Genomic DNA, 21,352 nt, shown 5'->3' on the forward strand with positions numbered 1-21,352 from the left:
CTGAGTGCGTTTGTAGCTAGATAAAAAAAAAGTCATCCAAATTGAAGTTATTTGAGCTTTTAATCTCACTTCTAATTTATCTTTGTCAGCATACAGAAGCAAGGCGATACAAACATAACTATGCAATGTTTCCTACTGTGTAGTCATGGTCTTACAATATGTTTTCCTCTCTCTACTTTCTCTATACTTCCTTACATGCTCAACTATCAATATAACGTACAAAGCAAGCAAAGCTGACAATCTTTTCAATTGTCGCTACAGAATGGACAAAATGCCTACCTGGAAAACATTCAATTAATCAATTTATGTACAGAGTGAGCCAAATCTGGTTGACACTAACAGGATCATATGTTATTTGTAAGAACATCTTGGTGGCGTGAGAAGCCAGGGGAAAAGACGAAAGATGACAAAGTCTTATGAACTCAGGTTGAACAATTAAACATGTTGAATGTAAATGACAAAATAATTTTTGTCTGATTCTTGGATGACATCATCAGCACTAGTGGAGAGTATACAGTGAGTAAGAAAACAAAAAATCAGTAAAAGCATCAGGGTAAACCACAACAAAGGACAGATCAGTAAACAGCATAAGAGCAAAACTCAAAATCTTTACTTCTTGTTCATCATTACAAATCTAAGTGTTTAAGTCCTCTGTGAAACTGGGAAACTTAATACTTTATTTTTTCAGAGACAATTCAGAAGATACTGTGGATTAGCAAGACACAGCACTCTTGAGCATCGTTGGTAGGCTTACCCACATTTGGAATCATGCCAAAAATAGTTTTTCCTGCAACAGTTATTTTATTATATAACCCTACACACCCTACTGCATAATAAAAGTGACGTTTTCAATTGCCACTCCAAAACAGACATTTCAGAAAGTTTCCAAAGTACAGATAAATCCTACAAAAGAAGGATTAGAACAACATCTATGAGATTAGAAGATTCAAGAACTCTGTCTTGCCTCACTGAATGGAAGAAAACTTATATTACAATTAAAGCCAGGGGTATGGATGCCACAACTAAAAGGTCAGCCAGCCAAAATTTTCCTCCAGTTAAGCAAGAGGAACTGCCCAAGGAACAAATGAACAGAGATCCTATTTCTAGCCCTGGGTTTAAATAAATAAACATTACTAAACAAAGTGGTTTGCTAAATTAATAACACAATTTCTTTTATCCCAATCTAGATGAAGCCAGATGTAGGAACTTAAGATGAATACTAAACTCCTTCCCATAGAGCCTCAGCTCAGCTCAGCCACCGTGTAGTGGACAACAGCATGTTACATGGGTCACTACCTGAATACTGTAACAAGCACAATACACACGAACAGCTTTATATGGGCCATTGAGAAATTACCTTTCCAGCTTTCTGTTCAACAGTGGAAGTTTCCAAGCAGCTAAGAGTTTGCTAGGTGTTTTGAACTTATTTTATATGCAAAGATCACAATACCTCTGTATACTGTAAAACTGGTCTTTGTAATTTTATACTATACCTGATGCAGACTGATCATAGCCAAAGAAACTCAACAGCTTCAGAAGTAGTTTCTCCTCGATTTGAACTGTGAACTTTCGAGCAGTGATCATCAGATGCTACAAAGATAAACAAGTCTCAGTTTACAGTATTAACCCTAGAAATATGATCCATGTAAGCCATTAAATTGGACAATGTGTTGTACTTCAACAGAATATTTTGACAGGAACGGATTCATAGTAAGATTCCCACCTTCAAAATGTCTTTGGTAGTTTTCTTCACTTAAAGTTACCTACAACTAGTGATGCCTGTTTCGATTTTTTGGAAGGTATTGTGCTTCATTACCTAATACTAACACTTCAGAATCTGATACTTAGCCGTTTTCCAACACCGAAATCAGCTGGTTTTCAAAATAGCGTCAAAATACATGGGTAAAGATTCCAAGTGAGAAAATAGGTCTTGATAACCAACTCAGTTTTGCCCTCACAATGCATACCACAGCTGGTGGATAAATTTCCAAACATCAACAGCTGCAGTACCCAGATCAGGGTTTACGCTGCAAGATAACAGCTTATCAGAGAGAAGTAATAACCTTGTACACAACTCATGAAAAGCATAGCATAGATATTCTGGTTCACTCTGCTACAACGGTACCTATCAATTCTGAGGTGAGAATAACTGGCTTGAAAAGTAAAGTCACAGACATGAACCAACAGGGGTCTGGCCTAATTTGTTTTCTTTTTGAACATATTATCCTGTTCATCACTGTAGTGTAGCTGTAAACACCATAAACATGAGAAGGTGGATATAGCGTCCTTTAAGCCTCACTGTTAATTCAACAAAGTGTATTTCACAAATTATTTATTTCAGATTATTAGTAAAAATTAGGAACAGGAAGGGTCATTTAAACAGAGTAATACCTGCATGGCACAATCAAAAGATTATGGTTTACCTTGTATATATCAGTCAGCGCATTTTTACTGGGAAATTTCATTGCATTTACTTGCACAGCAGGACCAGTCTCCATGGGTTCATTTTCACTCATCTTAGGCGTCAGAAAGAGCATAAAAGGCTGTGTGGTGCCAATAAGCTGGTTGTCCACCTACAGAGTGGACAAGACAGGCAAAAAAATCTGAACGGGTGACAATAAACAGCAAAATTGATCCTCTTTAAATGAGAACTTAAAATCTTTCAGAAATACATGGTCCCTGAGCCAGGGAGATACTGAATATACTTGGTTATTGATCACCACTGAGACCACACCAAAAAAATACTCAGAAATGTCCTCCATTAAAAAAATGGTTATAGCTACCAACAAACAAAACCTATAACAAAATTGCTATGATCTCTGTGATTTTTTTCCTTTTTCAAAAAACACAGCCAAAAATATTAAACAACAGCAGAGTTAAGCTACTCCTGCATTTAAGTTTGATTGATGCATTTAAGTATCCATTTATCTCATGTAACCTACATCAGTACCCACAATTCCCCTTCCAAGGAAATCCTACATATTTGGAACAGAATTCTAGTAATTTAGAGGAGTTTTTTAGTAGAATAAACACAGTCTTTACGGTCTTCAGTTTAACTTGTGAATTCTGAATTTCAAAGACTGAACTAAAAACAAAGGTAAAGGCAAAACTCTGCAAAGTCACAAACAAAATCTAGTTGGAAAAAAACATGAGAGGTTTATATTTGTCTTACTTGTCTACGATTCTATGATTTAGAACACTGCGGAACTACCAGCATTAGGACTCCCACTTTCAATGTCTGCTTTTTTGTTATGTAATGACAAAGAACCAACAACCAGGAAGGGAAAAACAAACTAAAGAAGATTCTCACTTGCCCAATAAAACATCAATGGCATGAAATATAATATATCATTGTCTCAACTATTACTAAGTAGAAAACAATAAAAAAAGGAAACAGTGATGCTAATCGAAACTTCTCTGATATTTAGGAATTGAAACCTCAGTAACAGCTCTAAATGTTTTTCAAACCTATTATGACAACAAAAAATGCAGAAGACCCATAAACAAATAAATTTGCTTCAAAATGGCAAATACCTGTATGTCTTGCACACTGAGCTCCAGCACCTGACTTGTTGACAGTTGTGTGTAGTGGACATTAATTCTTGTGAAGCTTGCAAATACTAGCTCTTCAGGAACTTTGTTGACCAAAGACAATCCTATTCCACCTTCCAGTTTCACAAGCACCTGAGAAAAGAACATTTGAAGAGAGGAAAAAAAAAAACCAACACACTAACAAACCAACACTGAAAAAAACCTGATACTGAATACATACTTCTGCAAAGAAGTTACTTTTTTAGACTCATCTCCAGAGAGGCTGAACAGCTCACTGATGATTAGTCTTCGAATAAAGAGGTGTTAAGCCACATAAACTCAACTTCTAAGAATGAGGAGATTTAGCAGGAAAATCTACAAGTTCGTAACAAGCTGAATATGAGCCAGCTGAATATGAGCCAGCAGCGTGCCCAGGTGGCCAAGAAAGCCAATGGCATCCTGGCTTGTATCAGCAATAGTGTGGCCAGCAGGAGCAGGGCAGTGATCGTGCCCCTGCACTCGGCACTGGTGAGGCCACACCTCGAATGCTGTGTTCAGTGCTGGGCCCCTCACTCCCAGAGAGACATTGAGGGGCTGGAGCGTGTCCAGAGAAGGGCAACGGAGCTGGGGAAGGGTCTGGAGCACAAGGCTGATGGGGAGCGGCTGAGGGACCTGGGGTTGTTCAGCCTGGAGAAAAGGAGGCTGAGGGGAGACCTCATCGCTCTCTACAACGCCTGAAAGGAGGCTGTAGAGAGGTGGGGTTGGTCTCTTCTCCCAGGTAACAAGTGACAGGACGAGAGGAAATGGCCTCAAGTTGTGCCAGGGGAGGTTTAGACTGGATATGAGGAAATTTTACTTCACCGAAAGGGTTGTCCAGCATTGGACCGGGCTGCCCAGGGCAGTGGTGGAGTCCCCATCCCTGGAGGTATTTAAAAGCCGTCTGGATGAGGTGCTTAGGGACATGGTGTAGTGGTGGGCTTGGCAGTGTTAGGTTTACGGTTGGACTCCATGATCTTAAAGGTCTTTTCCAACCTAAACGATTCTGTGATTCTATGGGGAAAAGCTAATGAACAACCCCTCTGACCTCCCTTCTAAAATCTAGAAAGGAAAATGATAAATAAAATAGTTAATAAATAGTTGCAATATCTTACTTCTAATTCCTGCTCTGTATCTGGATTTTTTAACTTGCGTAGATCTTGTTCTGTAACTGGAAGTTCATCTCCACTGGATAAACGATCATTTCTACGTTGGTTAAAATCTGATATCTGATAAACAAATAAATTACTACAATGATCACTTTCCTATTTATAAATAACAGCTATACTGTCCTACCTTAGATTTTTTTTTTTTTTAAATAAGCACAATGAAAACTTTTGTTGTAATTATTTCTGGTTTATGATATTCCCCTCCTCCTTCATATCATTATAAAGTTAACTTTTTGTAAGACTTTAGAGATACAATCCATAAAAAGGTATTTCAAGTACAAGCAAATAATGAAACTGGATTCTAGTTAATGAAGGACCTTCACCTGTAGAACTCTAGTTGGCCCATCTGGGATGACTCTAACAGCTAGTACTCCTGACCCAGGCCTCATCTTCTGGTTTATGAACTGCTGTTCAGGTGGAACTGGCCCCAAAAGTTCAAGTGAAGTATCAGGACCAAGAACAACTTCTGCTCCATCATGAAGACCTAGTATTCCTCCCTTTGCCTGGAGAAAGAAGTAAGAGTAAGGAAAAAAAAAAAATCATAGGTAAAGGCTTCAGTTAACTATTTACATACATTAATTTAGAAATGTATTTTACTTTCTTCTCCTTACACAGCTGTCAGTAGTAGAAGAAAGTAATCTGAGACTCCATCCCAGACTGAGTAGTCTGGGTGTGAGGGAAACTAACATGTCTTACTCTTTAGAACTAAAAGAAAAGCAGTCCAGCAGCATTTTACTTGATATTACTAAAGCTTCTGGTAACTCATATTTAATCTGCTTGGCAGCTAGAAGAAACAGCCCAGATCAATAATTAAGTATTCCCACTGCACAGTCAGAAACTAAAGCTATCATATCATGATCGAACATGGGAAGTCCTTCCTGAAAATATTTTCAAAATGATAGAAAGCTTTTTAAAAGATGAACTCTGGATCTGCAGATGGGAATGTAAACCCTTACTGAGTCAACATCTTTAAAACAGCAATGCAGGGCTTTTTGGTTGATTCAAACTGACAAGTAGTAACTAAACTACAGTAATCTGATCACAAAATGATCAATGCAACATCATGGGACTAAGTAAAATATTTTTCTCTAGATCTGTTTTTTGGTATTAGAATTGAAACATAGCATTAAAGGTGGCAAAGGAACACTATATTGCTGCTATCCTTACTGTATCTATTCTGGAGGCTGGAACCCTCTTCTACAGCTACTACATTCCTTTAAAATTAATCAGAACAGAACCACAAATACAGTCTTAAAAGGTTATTGTGAAGCCTTAGGAGTATTTTCCATACTTTTTCTTCTTTGCTTACATCAGAACAAGCATCTGAAACTTCAAAATTGGTTTCTGCAGGATATTTCTAGTTTCACAGAGGACACATACTGTCCTGCTATTACAGAGTGAGCAAAATGACCAAGATGCTGGTTTTCTGTCATTGCTGTTCTGCTATAAAATGAAGAAATATCTGAAGCATTACAAGGAATTTAGAAACAAGAAAAGGCGGGGGGGGTGAGATATCTCCAATAGAACATGATGGTGTCCTATCTGCAGGATTTTCAAAGTGATATTATCATTCGGTACCTTACAGAACCATTCCAGATTCACTGTGCACATGACTCACTTTCATCACAGAGCTAACATATTCACTATGGAGGTACTTTTTCCACTGAATTGAGGTTGATATCCATTGACATAGCTGGCACAATTTATTTTTAAAAATAAAACATTAGAAATAATATAAATAATTATTACAAACATACTGCTATTTCAACAATATGCAGGATAACTTACTCAAATTTGGTTGTAAGCAATGGATAAATATGGTTGAAATACTCAAAAAAAAAAAAAAATTCTTTTGACATTTAGTTCTAGAATTTGTAAAAGCAATCCAGGTTTCTGTGCCTACAAATTCTAACATCAACAGGCAGTATTATCAAATAGTTTGCAAGTGTTAGCTGTCTGCAAGCCAGAGTTTCCTGGAACACAAAGAAAGAGCAAACAGTTCAAATGGCTTTTAAAATTCTTACTACTAAACTGTTAGAACCATGATTCTGAGAAGCGCTGGTTATACACAAATCTTGACTTTCATCAGTGACACTAATTGACACAACATGTGAGAATATCTCAAGGCCCTATTTATCACTATACTGTTAATTTTCAACAATGATGTACTATTAATTTTCTAATTATTTACTTTCAAATTAGAAGTTTAATTATTTGAAATTGATAAGAACATTCAAACATGAATTTAAACCACACAAGCTGTTTGCACAAGTCTGGTTTCTTCTGTATTCTGAACTTTGGCCTCAAAGCTCACTTCCATACTAAGCCCAAATGACTCTGCCATCTATATTAGCAACAGTCAAAACAAGTTCAACATATAACCAGTACTGACCTGGACAACAAGTCCATGAATACCACAGGTCAGCTTTCCATCACGAAAACTCCAGGTCTGGGTCGTACTGCGCCGTCGATCAGGCTTTCTCAACATCAGGGGCTCGTACCTGCAACAAAAGCATGCCACCCAGTACTTAGAGGATTCCAGCTTCTCAGTTTTACTCTTGAGATGTGTTAATAGCGAACACTTACTCTAATTTTGTTCAAGCTCATTTTCCTAATCTCACTTCTGAAGTGCTCTTTTAACAACCTGCTGCTGAAAATACATTAGCCATGCTTTTAAAAATAATTCCAAGTCACAAAAGTGACCATGAGGTCCGTTCACAAAGACAGATAAAATCTAGCTCTTCCACATGCCTTCAGAATCATTTCTTTCCTCATTCAGAGAATATCATGTTAAGTACGCTTTCAAAGATATGGTTAGAATCTACATCAGTTTCCTGAGAAATTGTATTTGCAATACCTGTTATCTGTGACAGCTGCCAGACCTGCAATATCTAAAATCATACAAGAGTCCACAGACCGAGGAGAAGGTTTATGGGGGTTATGAGGAACTGAAGAACCTTCATGGCAAAGCATTCCTGTGCCCATCATTCTCCAAAGCTGGGATCGTTTTCCTGGCTCCTGTTGCATAAAAATTCAACATTTAAATGAACACAGCAGTACAGAGCAAATATCTCTGTTCTGTTTTGCTGTCAGATGCTTTGAATTATAATTCTTGGAATGACTTGTGTAACTTCAGAGGCCCGAATTAGAAACTAGTTTGTATAAAAACTTCTAATTCAACTCTGATATTCAATGAATATGCATCCTACATTAGCATTGTTAGATGCAGAGCTGTATTTACAAGCTATTTTTAATCTCAACGATATTTAAATACAGTTTCTATTTCTTAAGAGCTCCAGAAATAGAAGACTTAGCTTACAATGCAACCAAAAAGGAAGCATGCCCTACCTTGTAACTTCATTAGAACCTCCAACATACAACTACCACGCTTGGTTGTTTTAGAGGCATTTACAATGTTCCTTACTACTTTTATTCCAATTCTCTTTTCTGTCACCCTTACCCCCATATAATGGGAGCACCACCATAATTCAAGCAACCCGAATTGCAATAACCTGTCGCTTTCAGTGGAGTATGTCTCCACCCTTTAAAAGTTGCCATGAAAGTGTTTTTACTTCTTCCTTCTCCCAGCACATGGTTTTACTTCAGCGCATAGCAACAGCATTTTAATAAAATCAAACGTGTCTCGGTACCTTCTTTTTCAGTACAACTCGTTGAGTCTTTGGAGAAACATCAAGGACAAGCTCTGCATATGCAGCATCCTTATTCGAAGCAACGGGTCTTACACCTGGCTCCTGTAAACTAGAACACCAAGAAAACATCATCATGTTTATTCAGAATAGCGGTTTCCTCTGTTGACTGAATTAGATCTGTACCAAAATCCAATCCAGGAACCTTACGCTTCCAGTATAGCCAATCAGACAAAAATTTATATTGGGTTTTCTCCCTCTTGTTATTTTTGGAATTACCAGTGTAAAAAGTCAATTTGAGTACATTCTTAAAAGAGGCTTTGATTTCTCACTGCAACTAGGAACTTCACAGGCAAATAAGATGAATTCCAAAGAAAATTTTCTACCTTGTATTGAGGAAAGCAAAGCATGTATCAATCTCCCGTAGCTGTTTTCAACAGCATATAAACTAGTGCAAGTTTAAAATTCACAGGCATGTCATAAATAGGTACGTCCTGTAGTCAAAGTGTTCTTAATCTACCGAATGACATTAAGCCCCCAGACGTGACCCTAAACATCCCTGCTCTTCTAAGATCAGACAGTGGGGTCACAGCACATGCCATATGCTAAATCTTTCTCACTATGTGACAAAATAAACAATGGCAAGCTGCATCTATAAAGCTAAGTTACCACGACCAAACAAGCTAAAATACACAGCTTACCAACTGCCAGACTCAACTTCTGAATTTTGGCATTTCTTCTGCTAGCTACAAGGTTGACACAAGTTTAGCTGCATTTGAAAAACTTTCAAACAGCAACCATTAAGAGAATATTAACGTAAAGCCTAAAGAACACCGTGAACATTCAAAATATTTTCATATAATATATTAAGAATTACCCTGAGAAAGTATATGTAGCAGCAATATAAATGAAGTTTTCATAGTAAAGCTGCTTGCTATCTTGGAAGTCATTCATGCTACAGACGATTTCTGAGGAGCCTGCCCCTTTAACTGTCAGCATTATAAAGGGTGGTAGAATAGGTTCATCCCATGCATAATCCAGAGAGGTCATGGGCTTCACTTCAGTGTATAGTCTTGGCTCGACAACACTGTGCTGATTAAAAACAACTGGGACCTGTAACAGTTATGAAAGAGGATTCAGTTTCACACTGAAATTGTTAATCAGATTTTTTGCTATCATTTGTTCATTTTTCAGGAGTTGATCACTGAAACATGTTCAGCTCACTCCCCCCCCGCCCCCCCCCCACAATGGGTTCATATGCATTTTCTTCCATTCAAGTCTCAATTAAAAATAGTCTCAAAGGGATGAGAAATGTCATCTTTGCTTTTATCTGTCATCCGTGGTTCAAAATGTCTTTAGTCCTATGCTAGCATCTCAAACCCTCCTAATCAAAATTAAGAGACTTGCCCAGTTTTAACAGTTCAGTACCAAAATCCAGAATTAGAACCAATAACTATTAAGAGCTCTGTCTCCTGCTTTGATCACAAGACAGTCAGTAAGTTACTGTAAAATACGCAAAGTAAATTCTCCAATTTTTATAATCACTGACATGGAAGCCCAAAGACAGAGAGAAAGTACGTGGCAGCAGTAGCCCGAATTCTTTTTACAGGTTATTCTAGTGCTGAAAATAACACAGAACAGATTACAAACTATCACCCTAGCACAAATTTCTCATCAGTAATAATGCTCTTCCTTGTAAGACTCACAATGCACTCATGAAAGCCACAACGTTAGCATAATTATTTGAGCAAGATGAAGTAGTTGAGTACTACCAATTTTTACTTAAACTTCAGAAAATTACAGTTATTATATACAAATACCTCTTGCTACACACACTTTCATTTTATTTCATTACGCAAGCTAGTCAGCTCCCTCTTGTAACAAATATAAAAGAACTTGTACTTCTCTTTTCTTACTAAAAAAAAGAAAAGCAAAAAAAGTGTGATTTTTTTCTCTTTTACCTTGGAAAAATTGTCTATGCGGAAAGGTGGTGGTAACTGATCTGTGTCACTGAACGCAATGCGATATGTGGCTCCTTGAAGAGTAATTTCTACTCTTAAAAAGTAACATTTTCCCAGGGTGTCCCTGAACAAGAAGAAACAAGTGCAAGAGAGGTAGGCTTCTGATCTGCATTACCTGCAGTCATAAGTGTTAAACAGCTGCTTCTATTAAAAATGGAAGTATGCTACAGAAGATTTATCTATAATAGCTACCTCATATTAATATGGAACGAGTTGTTTTTGTTGACCTCAAAGCCCCCAGACCAGATGCAGTTTGGGACATCCATTAGTCTCACACATAACAGTTGATCATAATCGTTACGTGGCCAGTGGAACACGACGCTGGAACCAGGAAGTGTGGAGATATAGCCATCAGGATTGGATGTTCCCTAGCAATAGAAATTGGTAAATACATATCCTACAGGTATTAAAAAATACAGTATTAATCTATATACCTCTCAAATATGAACACAGCAACTATTCTGTTAGGTGAATGCTGGTATTAGAATAATGAGAAAGATCCTCATAACCACCCAACAATACTTTCCAGTATAATGTCTGTGTTCTTTTTGGTTAGAAGGATGCTGTGACTAACTACAGGTATTGTAATAACAAGTAACAAAAAGGAAGCATCTTACCCGACCTCTGGCAAATTCCCGCTGAACAAAGGCAAGCTTGTAGGTTGATTTATTATCTAATAGGTAACGGGGCGCAAATGTTACCATGCATGTATCAATGTAACGGCCTCTGCCTTTTTTAACATCAATACCTAGTAATAAAAACAAATAAAACAGAAAGCTATTATTTACAAGAGAAAACAAAAGACATCTGCCACAATATATTTCACATAACAAAAGTTCTTTTTCTTGGGTTCCTGAGATGCGCTGTTTCTGCCATACCACTGCCATATTTTGAAACGTTATTTTAAACAGTAAATATAATTTTATGCCATCTGTTACCTGCTGTTACTCAAGTACAATTTAGAGATCATAAGCACTGAAGATAAAAAAACCCACACTATTTCCAATCACAAGTAAATCAATGCAAGTCATTATTCTGCTTTTAAATATATGAAAAATTCCTCAAAAACCAACTTCCAAACTGCCATTTAATTAAAAACTAAAAGCTTCCAAGGAAATTGTACTTCATGTACACTAGGAGCACAAGGAAGACAGAAGTTGCACTCCTCCACATCAGCCTACGGAGGCACCACAAAGCAAAACCCACAGAAGTAGCACATGGCTGAACGGCTACAGTATACAGACACTCAATCAAAGACAGTAATGCGGTGGGATTTCAAACGTACTTAGAAGTAACATACAGGGGGAATAAAGACACAGAAACAGAAAGAACAGTTTGTAAATGCAGTTATTAACACTCAATGATGATACGTAAAAACAAAAATAACTGAAAACTGATTTTTAAAGCTAATGAAGTTCAAAATAAAGACGTAAAAATACTTAGAACACTATTTTTTGTTTAATAATTTTCTCTGGACCCTCCAAACCCTTTAACAATCTATGTTTCCCTGCTGTAATTGTTTTGTTTCTGGTGTCACTGACATCATGTCTTACCAAGTTCTACGATAGTTCTCAAATGTTCCTATCAACACATACCAATGTTATAAATGAGGCCTGGCCGGTTCCCATGTTGGATCACTTTAAGGGCTCTGACACCACTACCACCATCCAGGGAGAAACCCTGGCACCAGCCAGGCATACCTTCAGGATGGATTCCTTTTCCAACCCGCATTGTACAACTAAGGGTAAGAAGAAAACACAAAAGATTTACTCATTTAAATGAAGGATCAGATATCAACATGATGCTGATGATCAAACACATACCCAGACACAAAAAGAACACCTGTGTTTTAATATAAAAGCATTAGAAGCCATGATAAATCTCTTATTGAGTAATTAATTCTGCATTTCTACCATAAGCTCTTTTAACATACTGGTCAAGATTCAGTAACCATTTCTTGTAAAAGGCTTGGTAATTTTCAGACTGATTAACCACAACATTTATGTGTCTTTTTTCTTTGAAAGAAAAAGAAAAAAAAATTTGGAATAAGTTCTTCTGATAAATTTAACTGTTGTTCATTTGAGCAAAAATCCCAGAACATTTCAGATAAATTTACTCGAAATCATGTTCTTTTTTCTTATTTTCATGGAAAAAGCAAGTTCTCTCCTTGATGCCAGTTAAAGTAGCTGAAAAGTTTCCTTTCCAAAATCCTGCCATTTCCTTTTAGATCAGAATCACAACAGGCCTGCTGCATGTGGACTTCCTACTAAGTGACCGCTACTACTTCTCTATTAACATTCAGAGTTTAGAATCAGGGGTTTGGAGTGGTTTTTTTTAGTGGTAACAAAGTAATTTATACAACTCAGTACGTCTCTTCAAAAAGGTTTTTGATTTTCTTACAAAAGAAGCATGAGTTCAAAACATGTAAAATAAAACCAAAGCACCCTGCAGACACAACAGAATTAACCAACCAAGGAGCTTTCAGTAGGAAATGTCTAAAGGTCCAATATGCTTATTTTAGTATTTAGAAAGTTAGTAACTTAACAGGTCATCTTAATAGGGAAAGACTTTTCCTATCTGATATTCATACTAGTATATAAGCACCCAATCTTCTGCTAATTACTTTCATACTTTGTAAGGTTCCTCCTTGTCTGCTCTTCTTGTGGTATTACTTACAGGTTTGGCTGTTCTTTATCAGCATAACAGAACAGAAGTGGGCTGAGGCTTCTGGCAAGCTCATGCTCTTCAAACTGACCTGCAGCATCTGTTCTTGCATTATCTTGTCTGAAGATAAGTGGTAATCCTTTAAGTAAATACAAAAACTGAGTGTCAAACTACACTTCACCTTTGCACAAATTATGGTAAGGAGTGGTAAAAACTACTTCAAATTAAGGAACAACCTAAAATATTTCAGTTGTAATATTAGCCATTAGTCTGCAGGCATTCTCCCTCTCATTCTCTGTCTAACCTGTTTAACAGCTAGACCTATTAACAGCTGCAAGCCATGGAGTCTGGTCCATGCAGAAAAGGAGTTCTTCTAGCTCTGAAAGTGCCAAGGGATGTTAACACAGAATAACTGCAATTTAGACCTGTTGCTTTCTCAAGGCATTTCAGTCTTTGAAAACCACAATTTTAACAGTGATCCAACCTATGTTGGTTTATTGAGAGGTACAATAGCTCCTGTTTGAAAATCTGCAATATAGCAACTAAAATGTCTAAGTTATCTGCTCTAACTTTCATCAAACAATAGCTGCTGGCACTGTAAAAAAAAAAAAAAAAAAATCCTGCAACTTTCATTCCTCTTAAGCAGTGTTTAAAAGCACTATTTGGCTAGAAAGCAAATCAAAACACTGCATGAAATCTTATTTCCTAGTTCATGATTACAGCTATGAAAGAAAATACTGTAAACTTACCTGTTTTGTTGATTAACCAATATGGTGCTGAAATTAGTATTTTTAGAGAACCTTCAGCACGACATACAATCCTTATGGTCAAATTTAGCAATCGCTTGTTGACATCATACAATCGCATTCGCACCATATAGTTCTGTGTCCCAGGAGGAATCAACAGCTCCTTGCAGATTGGGAAGTTTTCTAGCAATACCCCTACGAAAATAAAAGAAAACAAAACCAAACATCACCCACACAGAAACATTAGTTTCTAATAAGTATACAGGCTGGTGTTTAATATGGCTTGATCTTTCTGGATATTTCATATAGCTTACCCAGATTAACTTTTACATCTGCCCAGTGTAGTAACCTCTGACCTCATGAAGAAATGCCTCAATTTAAGTCACAAGCAGCAAAAAAAGTTCTGTAAAGAACCCTGCTTAGGGCCAATTACTGCCTTAGGCACCAGAAGTCCAGCCAGTGTTTAATAATTCCATACGTACTCTCAACACCAACTTTTTCTGTCAGAAAGAAAACAGCAGAACCACCCAAAACGTTGGGAACTTATTTGATCTACTCCCTTCTTTATCACTGCTCTCTCCAGTTTCCACTGTTTTCACTCTCAGGAAAATAAGAAAAGAGCCAAATAAGGAAGAGAGCAAGACAGCTGACAGATTTGGGGGAATGATGGCAATATTAGTATTTTTTTTTGGACGCGTGCACTTGATTATTAACAATAAGAAACCCTGCAACCCGATGAAATAATCATATAAACGTTTTCAGTTTTTTAATTTTTCTATTCTTGCACCATAGTTCCTTGTACAAGAAACAGTTATATTGAGGTTCTCCTCCAGGAGGATCAAAAAGTGGTATCTGAAAAAGAACCTTACCAAGCTCAATGTTCTGAGATGTATCAGCTGTGTGCAATGCTGCCTCTTTGCCAGGTTTTAAGGTCCCATTAATTGGCATTCCTTTAACATAGAACTCAAGTTCACAAGGTAGCAAGTTACAGATTACCACCGTTGGCAAGAGATAAATAGTATGCCCAGGCTGTCTGAAAATCTGTTTAGCACTGTCAGAAAATATGTTGGAAGGCATGTAATCCGGATAATTTTCTTTCTTTATAGCCACACAAAACCTGTGAAGGCAGACATATATGAGAAGTCAATGAACTCGACGGAGTAACTGAACTCAGTCTTTGTGTGTTGCACTAAATCCCACAACATGCTGTAACTTCAGGACTGATAGCAAAAACAGCATTTAGAATTGTTCTCCACATAATCACTTTAGAGTTTGACTGTAAGGTATTTTGTATTTATGCCTAACATTAAGACAACAGGAGTTTCCTGATTTTAAGCAACGAATTAACTTAGTCACTCCAAAAAACTCATCTGTTCAGAGACCTAACAGAAAATTGCTTTTACAGATTACCAACTTTAAAAACAACTTCCATAAACTCTCAGAAACATCTTATCAACTATTACTAAAATGAGATTTTAACTATTAAAGTAAACTATAATCATGTTCTTAAACATAAATGCTGAACATGTCCTTCTTCCCAGTAGATATATCCTTGCTTTGGCCACCTGACACTTCAGTTTTTCATTATTTAAGGTAAAAAATTGAGTCAGTAAACCTTCCTTTTAAATAATTTGTTAATTTTCCTCCCTGTGATACGTTCAAAACCAGCATATTAAGAAATGACCTATGGAACTGACACACAGCAGTAACTATATAGTATGCAAAGGTCATTTCCTGAAACAACTTCCATAATCTCTATTCTAGTATTTCCTAAATTCACAGCATCCCTAAATCCATCATTATCAGGTAAATACAAAATTCCATTAAGCCCTCACTATGCAGCGACATTTTTGGGCTTAGAACAGAGTACAGGACGTTCAGGACAAAGAATGAGTATTTGTGAACACACTATGGCAAAGCACTCCTTATTCTCAGTGAGACAGACTAGATAATTTAACGTTAAGTCCACATTCTATTTTCTTACCTTTTCTTTTTTACAATAAATATTAATAGTGTGCCTACTTTGTATTCTCAGACATTTGCTAACAGGCCCTGTCAAAGGGGCTTCAAGGAGCCCAGCAGAAATACAGCAGTTATGCTTCAATGCCTTGTCATTATTCAACACACCAAACAAAACATCTCATTAACTGCAGAAGCTTTCATCTCTCTAAGTATTTTCTTTCCTGTTATTTACTTTCACAGTATCTCATTTATCAGAAGAAGGTAACACAGCTTACAGAGAAATAATTAGGTCTTAATTACCTGAAAAATCGGCTATTTTCAGACTCCATTGAATGACACTCTCGCTTGCTGCTGCATACTTCTGCTGTCTTCTGAACATTAGTCCAATGAATTGGAGTCTTACAAAAAAAGACTCCTATTCCTTTTGGCCTGGCTTGCAAACGCCAAGATGTAAGATGTAATGGAACAGCAAAGGAATCTCCTGGCATAACTGCTGGAAGAACTACAGGTTCTGCAACCAGAGAAGAAAATACACATATATCAAAACAGGCCCCTTTACTGAAAAGCAAAAAATTTTCAAATAGCAAGTCTCAAATTTTTGAAGAAACATGTTCCGTTTTAACATAAAACACTAACTACTTTATGTACGTTTCAAACACCAACCTGTTGCTTTAAGCCCTGTTAACAATCTGGCAGTACGCAAATTTAGGTGTGCAAATCTGAAACTGGAAACAGACTAACAACTTGCTGGAATTCAAATTATTTTTCCTCGGAGGCTTTAGTGAAAATGCTTATTTCAAAAAGACTTCATTCATTAAATTTTGGGTACATTATCAGCATATCACTACATTTCTAGACTGCACCTTTGCATGCTAACACTTGAACCTTTCTAGACTACTGCTAAAATGTACAACATGCTACATACAGAAATAAGATTCAGTCTTTACAGAGTCTCAGCTTTCCCTGTTTACCTGAACAATAAGGAAAAATCCTACTGGGTTCTCTAGTTCTCTAGCTTACCCTGCTGATCATTTTCTTCTTAGCCATTAGATTAGCCATTTCCCTTCCAGGGAGGTCTACTTTGTTGTTAACATCAGAGGCAGTGGTGAATCTTCTCGGGGAGGAAGCTAAAGATTCGCCATAGTATGGAAGGAATATACTTACTGTCAGGGGCAGAAGGACTATCTAGTCTTAGTTCCATTGGTGTTTCCAGCTTGTTCTTCACAATCAAGGCTGAGCGCACTGTTATCACTTTCCGAGCGCTGCCTTCCATGGTAACTTCAAATACCACACGAACTGGAGGCAATGAAGAAAACTGGAAGATATTTAAAAGCATTAAAAAGCTCAGGTAATGATTATACCTAGAAGAGGGACACCTCAATTTTGAAACAGTAACTGCTGGAGTAAAAACTTGTCAACTGAGTCCTACCACGTGGAACACCTAAGGTACATATTGTTTCATAATAATGATTTATAATCCTGTACCTCCTCCTCAAAACACAATAAAATTAACTATGAAAAAGCAATTCTAAATACTACTAACTCCATTATCTTTTTCAAAATGATGCAAGTTCAAATAAGAGCAACACAGACCCTAAAAGAACACTTTATCTGCTACCTCACTATTACATTATTTTATAAGTCAATGGAGTTTGAATTCCAAGCCTCATAGAATTAAGTCACTCATCATTCCTATCTGTCAAAACTGAAAAATAAGGTGGAACTTTCTTAAAATATTCGTACTTTCTTCACTCTTAGCTGCCCTTCTACTGTGGTGTTTTATCCCCTACATTACACTAAGTCATTGCCACTTCAATCCTGAAAACCACATTTTATATGGGCTCACAGGCTGGAATTCACATACTGCAATTTAAGACCCATTCTTCAAACAACCATTTACAGGGGTGAGGAATGGTAAGTCATGTTAAATACTTGTTCTGATTTGCAAGTTCGTTTTGTTTGCTTGACTTTTGTTTCTTTTCTATTGAAAAGGTTCTCGAAGGATGGAAAAGCCAGTTCACTTGTAGAATTATGCTAGTCTTATTTAAGTAGCTCTCAAAAAAATGGAAATATATACTCACGTAGACTTGTGGATGTATTATATTTGTTCTACTTATTGGGCTTCCAAGCTGGGAGAAAAGTAAACAAGCAAGTTAAAATTGTTCAACTTTTAAGATACTACTCTCAGTTGTATTACGGAACATTACTACAGAAGAATAAACTGAATACTTTAATCCCTTTGTGTTTCTGATCTTCAATACAGCTTGGAAAACATGTCAGAACTATATCAGCAAAACCTGTTGTAATACTGCTTTAAAAAGAAACAAAGCTGAAGGAAGAAGGTTCGTTGAAAAAAAATTTAAAAAGCTACAGAAGATATTCCTGAACAGCAATTCTCATTAATTTGCATCCTTTTCCTTCAAGAATCAAGTTACAGAGAGAGATTATGCTTTTTATGCTTCAATATGAAAACATCAGAAACGATTCAAATAACAGACTACTGGCTCTTGTCAGTAGTATCATGAAATAAAATTCTAATCCTATTTTATACCAAAAAGTTCTCAACTTCCAATTTCTCCAGTGCTCAACAACTTTCAGTAGCTACTCTCAAAACTTAACTAGTTTTGAAATCCACAAGATCATTTTTATCATTAAGCCTCAACAGCCAGCCTGCTGATTATTACAATTGCATTCTTCCTTCATGACAAGTATATTTTGTCTAAGCAGCTACATATTTCAACAATCTCTAGACTTACAGGAAATTGCCAGTGTTGTTTATTTTAAGTAAATTAAACGCATGAAAAGCATTCCTGCAATAGAAGAAATAAAAGTAGCTGCTGAAATGCTGTGCTGATTTAAAGCTCAACCTCCATGAGTCCACGACACTGTCACTAATATATTAGTTCTGTCATTGGAAGCTCTGACTGCTAAGCACAGACTAACTGCTGACTAGTCTGTGTTTTTGTTATGCATAAAACTGCCAGTTAGGCAGCATCTCCCAGCATCTCCAAACTCTACCAATCCAAGCTAACTGGAAAGAAGACAATCTGACAACAGCAGCTGCTTTGAGATCAAAATCTTGGAGACATCATTACTGTCAAATTACATATTCTATTAAAACTAACACTCCAAATCAGAACTTACAGTAGAAGAGGATGAGTTCTTATCTGGTGCAGCGTATCGGAAGAACGTTCCAACTTTGTCTACAGATACTGGACTGACTTCTTCCCAGCCATTTACTCTCACTTGCAACTGATGAATTCTTAGATCATGGGTGTGCCTACCAGGTTAGATCAAGTTAAATTACTATTAAACATTATTATACAGTGTAAATGCCAAACAGTTCAAACCAAGAACACCCTCTAGATTCTGAATAAAGAATCTCACTGAAGCATTTAAAAAAAAAAAAAGTCTCAAGAGTTTTTCCATTTCATGGATAAAGACAGACCTTATTTTACATCTGTTCAATTGTTCCACTTTCCCTAATGAACATACAGAAGTACAACTATGTCATACAAGCAAAAATAAAAGCATGCTACGTATTTGTTAACAAGTTCTTCTAGTTCTTAATCTTGATAACGCTTATGCTCAACAACCAACGCACCCCCCACCCCCCAGTCCTTTAGAATAAAGGACATACGATTTGTAATTGAGGCCCCCAAGTCTTTCTAAAAGCTCATAATGATCTAACTCACACCTAGGAATGGCTGCCACCAGTAGCAATATATGCTGTTTACTAGACAACTGGTAATTTCACTCTATACATGAGTTTTAAATACTTAAAAACAAAACGTTAACAGGAGATTTTTAAAAATATCCACTTTTTATTTAATATCTGCTAGTGTCCTCACAACTATGATCCTATGTGTTCCACATATGACTGTGTTAAAACACATCTCACAGCCTGGTCCCTTCACCTGTGTCTGAGTTTTCCTCTGGCTTCAAATTCAAATGGAATCTCTTCCCCGGTGATAACTTCTTGCCATTCACTGACATTATGGGCATCATCCAGCAATGTCCCGTTTTCGTCAGGAACAACACCTGGACTCCCACTGTGAGACAGTGCAGCCCTGTAAAAAGAAACACATCATTTTACAAACCGACAAAATAACTACCTCAAGTAACAAGTGCTTTTTAGTCTGTCTCAGTCTATAGAAGTCCTGCAGTAAACACATATACATCGTGAATGTATCTGACTGATTTTCAAATTATCTTAGGCCTCTTGAAAAAAAATAATCTTTTTCTTAGTAGTACAACTATCTCGCTGTCAAAGAAAAGGCTCTTAACTAAGAAAGTCTGGGAGTTGCCTATGTTTCTCTGCAAGAAAACAAAAGCACTGAAAACAATAGGGTTTGGCTGGCATGTTAGAGAAGCCAGACAAATATTGTCAAAGTGATCCCACAACAGCTTCTTACCGGGTAGGTGTTGTAGTTAGGGTAGCAAACCACAGAGTGCATCCAGTATGATTTCTTAGAGCAAAGGGGACAAACGGCTGCCTACGTTTTGGAGTCTTCATTTCAGCTATAAAACAGAACAAAGATTTGTCTAAATGCTTATGAGAGAAGCATTCATCAGATGCTAATGTAGAATGAGGCACAATGGCTGGAGAACCACAACCTGCACTAACTAAAGAGAAACGGATCAAAGAAACAGGATAACAGATTACTAAAAACATTTAAAAATTTAGTAACTATTATAGAAATGGTACAAAGCAAACAGAAAGTCTTCCCCTACATCAAGCCCCCCAGGAACTGGGCTTAATCTTCATGTTCTTTTGTTTCTTCATACCAAGTCTTACAAAATACTATGCCTCCAGTTATAACTAACATGTAGAAAACCTAACTAAAAACCCAATCATAATCAGTAACTTTTCATGTACTTCCAAATGCTCATAAAGTATTAAACACATATTCACTTATAATTAAGATTTATGCTCTGTTTAACATGATGAATACAGGATTATCTGGTACCCTCTTTAAATGGGACTTTTATCCTCAAAGACTGAACAAGTAGAAATATTTTCCTATACAGGAGAAAGCCTAGTTAAAAAAAAAAAAGTATGAAAAATAATTTCAATGCAAACAAAGGCAATCTGGTTTTGTTAAAAAGCTGGGACAGCAAAGCCCCAGAACAAGAAACTTCACCTACCATGTCTGACTTTTTGCAAGTATGCATTACTAACAAGCACACAAGTGTTACTCTCGTCTTCCATACTGCAGTACATCATATCTGTGAAAATACTTACTGTGTTTGGACAGAAAAAAAACCCCTGTCAAATTCCAGTAACTACTTAAAAAGGAAGATAAATGGCTGCTCCCTAAACACATACATCTTTTTGTATGAGAGAAGTAGAAAGAAGGCACACACAATAAATCAGCTGCTTAAAGAAAAGTTAAGACAGAAGTGAAATCTACTGCACAGAATTTATCTGCAGTCACTCCAAAGGCTGACTGATATCAAGTTGAAGTACTTCATGTTCTGAGACCCGTTCTTCCCGCTACTACACGTGTCTAACTAAGAATAACTTAAGCAGAGGTTTACAGAGGCACGAAGGGATAGCGTGGGGTGGGTAGGTA

At 36.9% G+C, this 21,352-nt stretch overlaps 1 protein-coding gene across 6 annotated transcripts in view; it reads right to left on the reverse strand.

Moving 5' to 3' along the window:
• Positions 1–21,352, reverse strand: part of VPS13D (vacuolar protein sorting 13 homolog D) — a 111,721-nt gene that overhangs the window by 45,881 nt on the left and 44,488 nt on the right. For 5 of the 6 annotated variants that reach the window (XM_075520736.1, XM_075520733.1, XM_075520737.1 and 2 more), the window contains 22 exons: positions 20,192–20,297; positions 19,694–19,846; positions 18,921–19,056; positions 17,858–17,905; positions 16,941–17,091; positions 16,077–16,287; positions 14,684–14,931; positions 13,818–14,009; positions 13,081–13,207; positions 12,000–12,142; positions 11,022–11,152; positions 10,597–10,772; positions 10,345–10,468; positions 9,261–9,496; positions 8,387–8,495; positions 7,594–7,754; positions 7,129–7,237; positions 5,060–5,239; positions 4,683–4,796; positions 3,535–3,684; positions 2,424–2,573; positions 1,494–1,590 (listed from right to left, as the gene is read on the reverse strand). In XM_075520736.1, coding sequence (XP_075376851.1) covers positions 1,494–1,590; positions 2,424–2,573; positions 3,535–3,684; positions 4,683–4,796; positions 5,060–5,239; positions 7,129–7,237; positions 7,594–7,754; positions 8,387–8,495; positions 9,261–9,496; positions 10,345–10,468; positions 10,597–10,772; positions 11,022–11,152; positions 12,000–12,142; positions 13,081–13,207; positions 13,818–14,009; positions 14,684–14,931; positions 16,077–16,287; positions 16,941–17,091; positions 17,858–17,905; positions 18,921–19,056; positions 19,694–19,846; positions 20,192–20,297 — 3,252 coding nt within the window. Of the gene's footprint in view, positions 1–1,493; positions 1,591–2,423; positions 2,574–3,534; positions 3,685–4,682; positions 4,797–5,059; positions 5,240–7,128; positions 7,238–7,593; positions 7,755–8,386; positions 8,496–9,260; positions 9,497–10,344; positions 10,469–10,596; positions 10,773–11,021; positions 11,153–11,999; positions 12,143–13,080; positions 13,208–13,817; positions 14,010–14,683; positions 14,932–16,076; positions 16,288–16,940; positions 17,092–17,857; positions 17,906–18,920; positions 19,057–19,693; positions 19,847–20,191; positions 20,322–21,352 lie in introns of all 6 variants that reach the window. The other variant, XM_075520734.1, reaches the window with a different exon arrangement.

The sequence above is a fragment of the Mycteria americana genome, chromosome 18 (assembly GCF_035582795.1).
Source record: "Mycteria americana isolate JAX WOST 10 ecotype Jacksonville Zoo and Gardens chromosome 18, USCA_MyAme_1.0, whole genome shotgun sequence".
NCBI lineage: Eukaryota > Metazoa > Chordata > Aves > Ciconiiformes > Ciconiidae > Mycteria > Mycteria americana.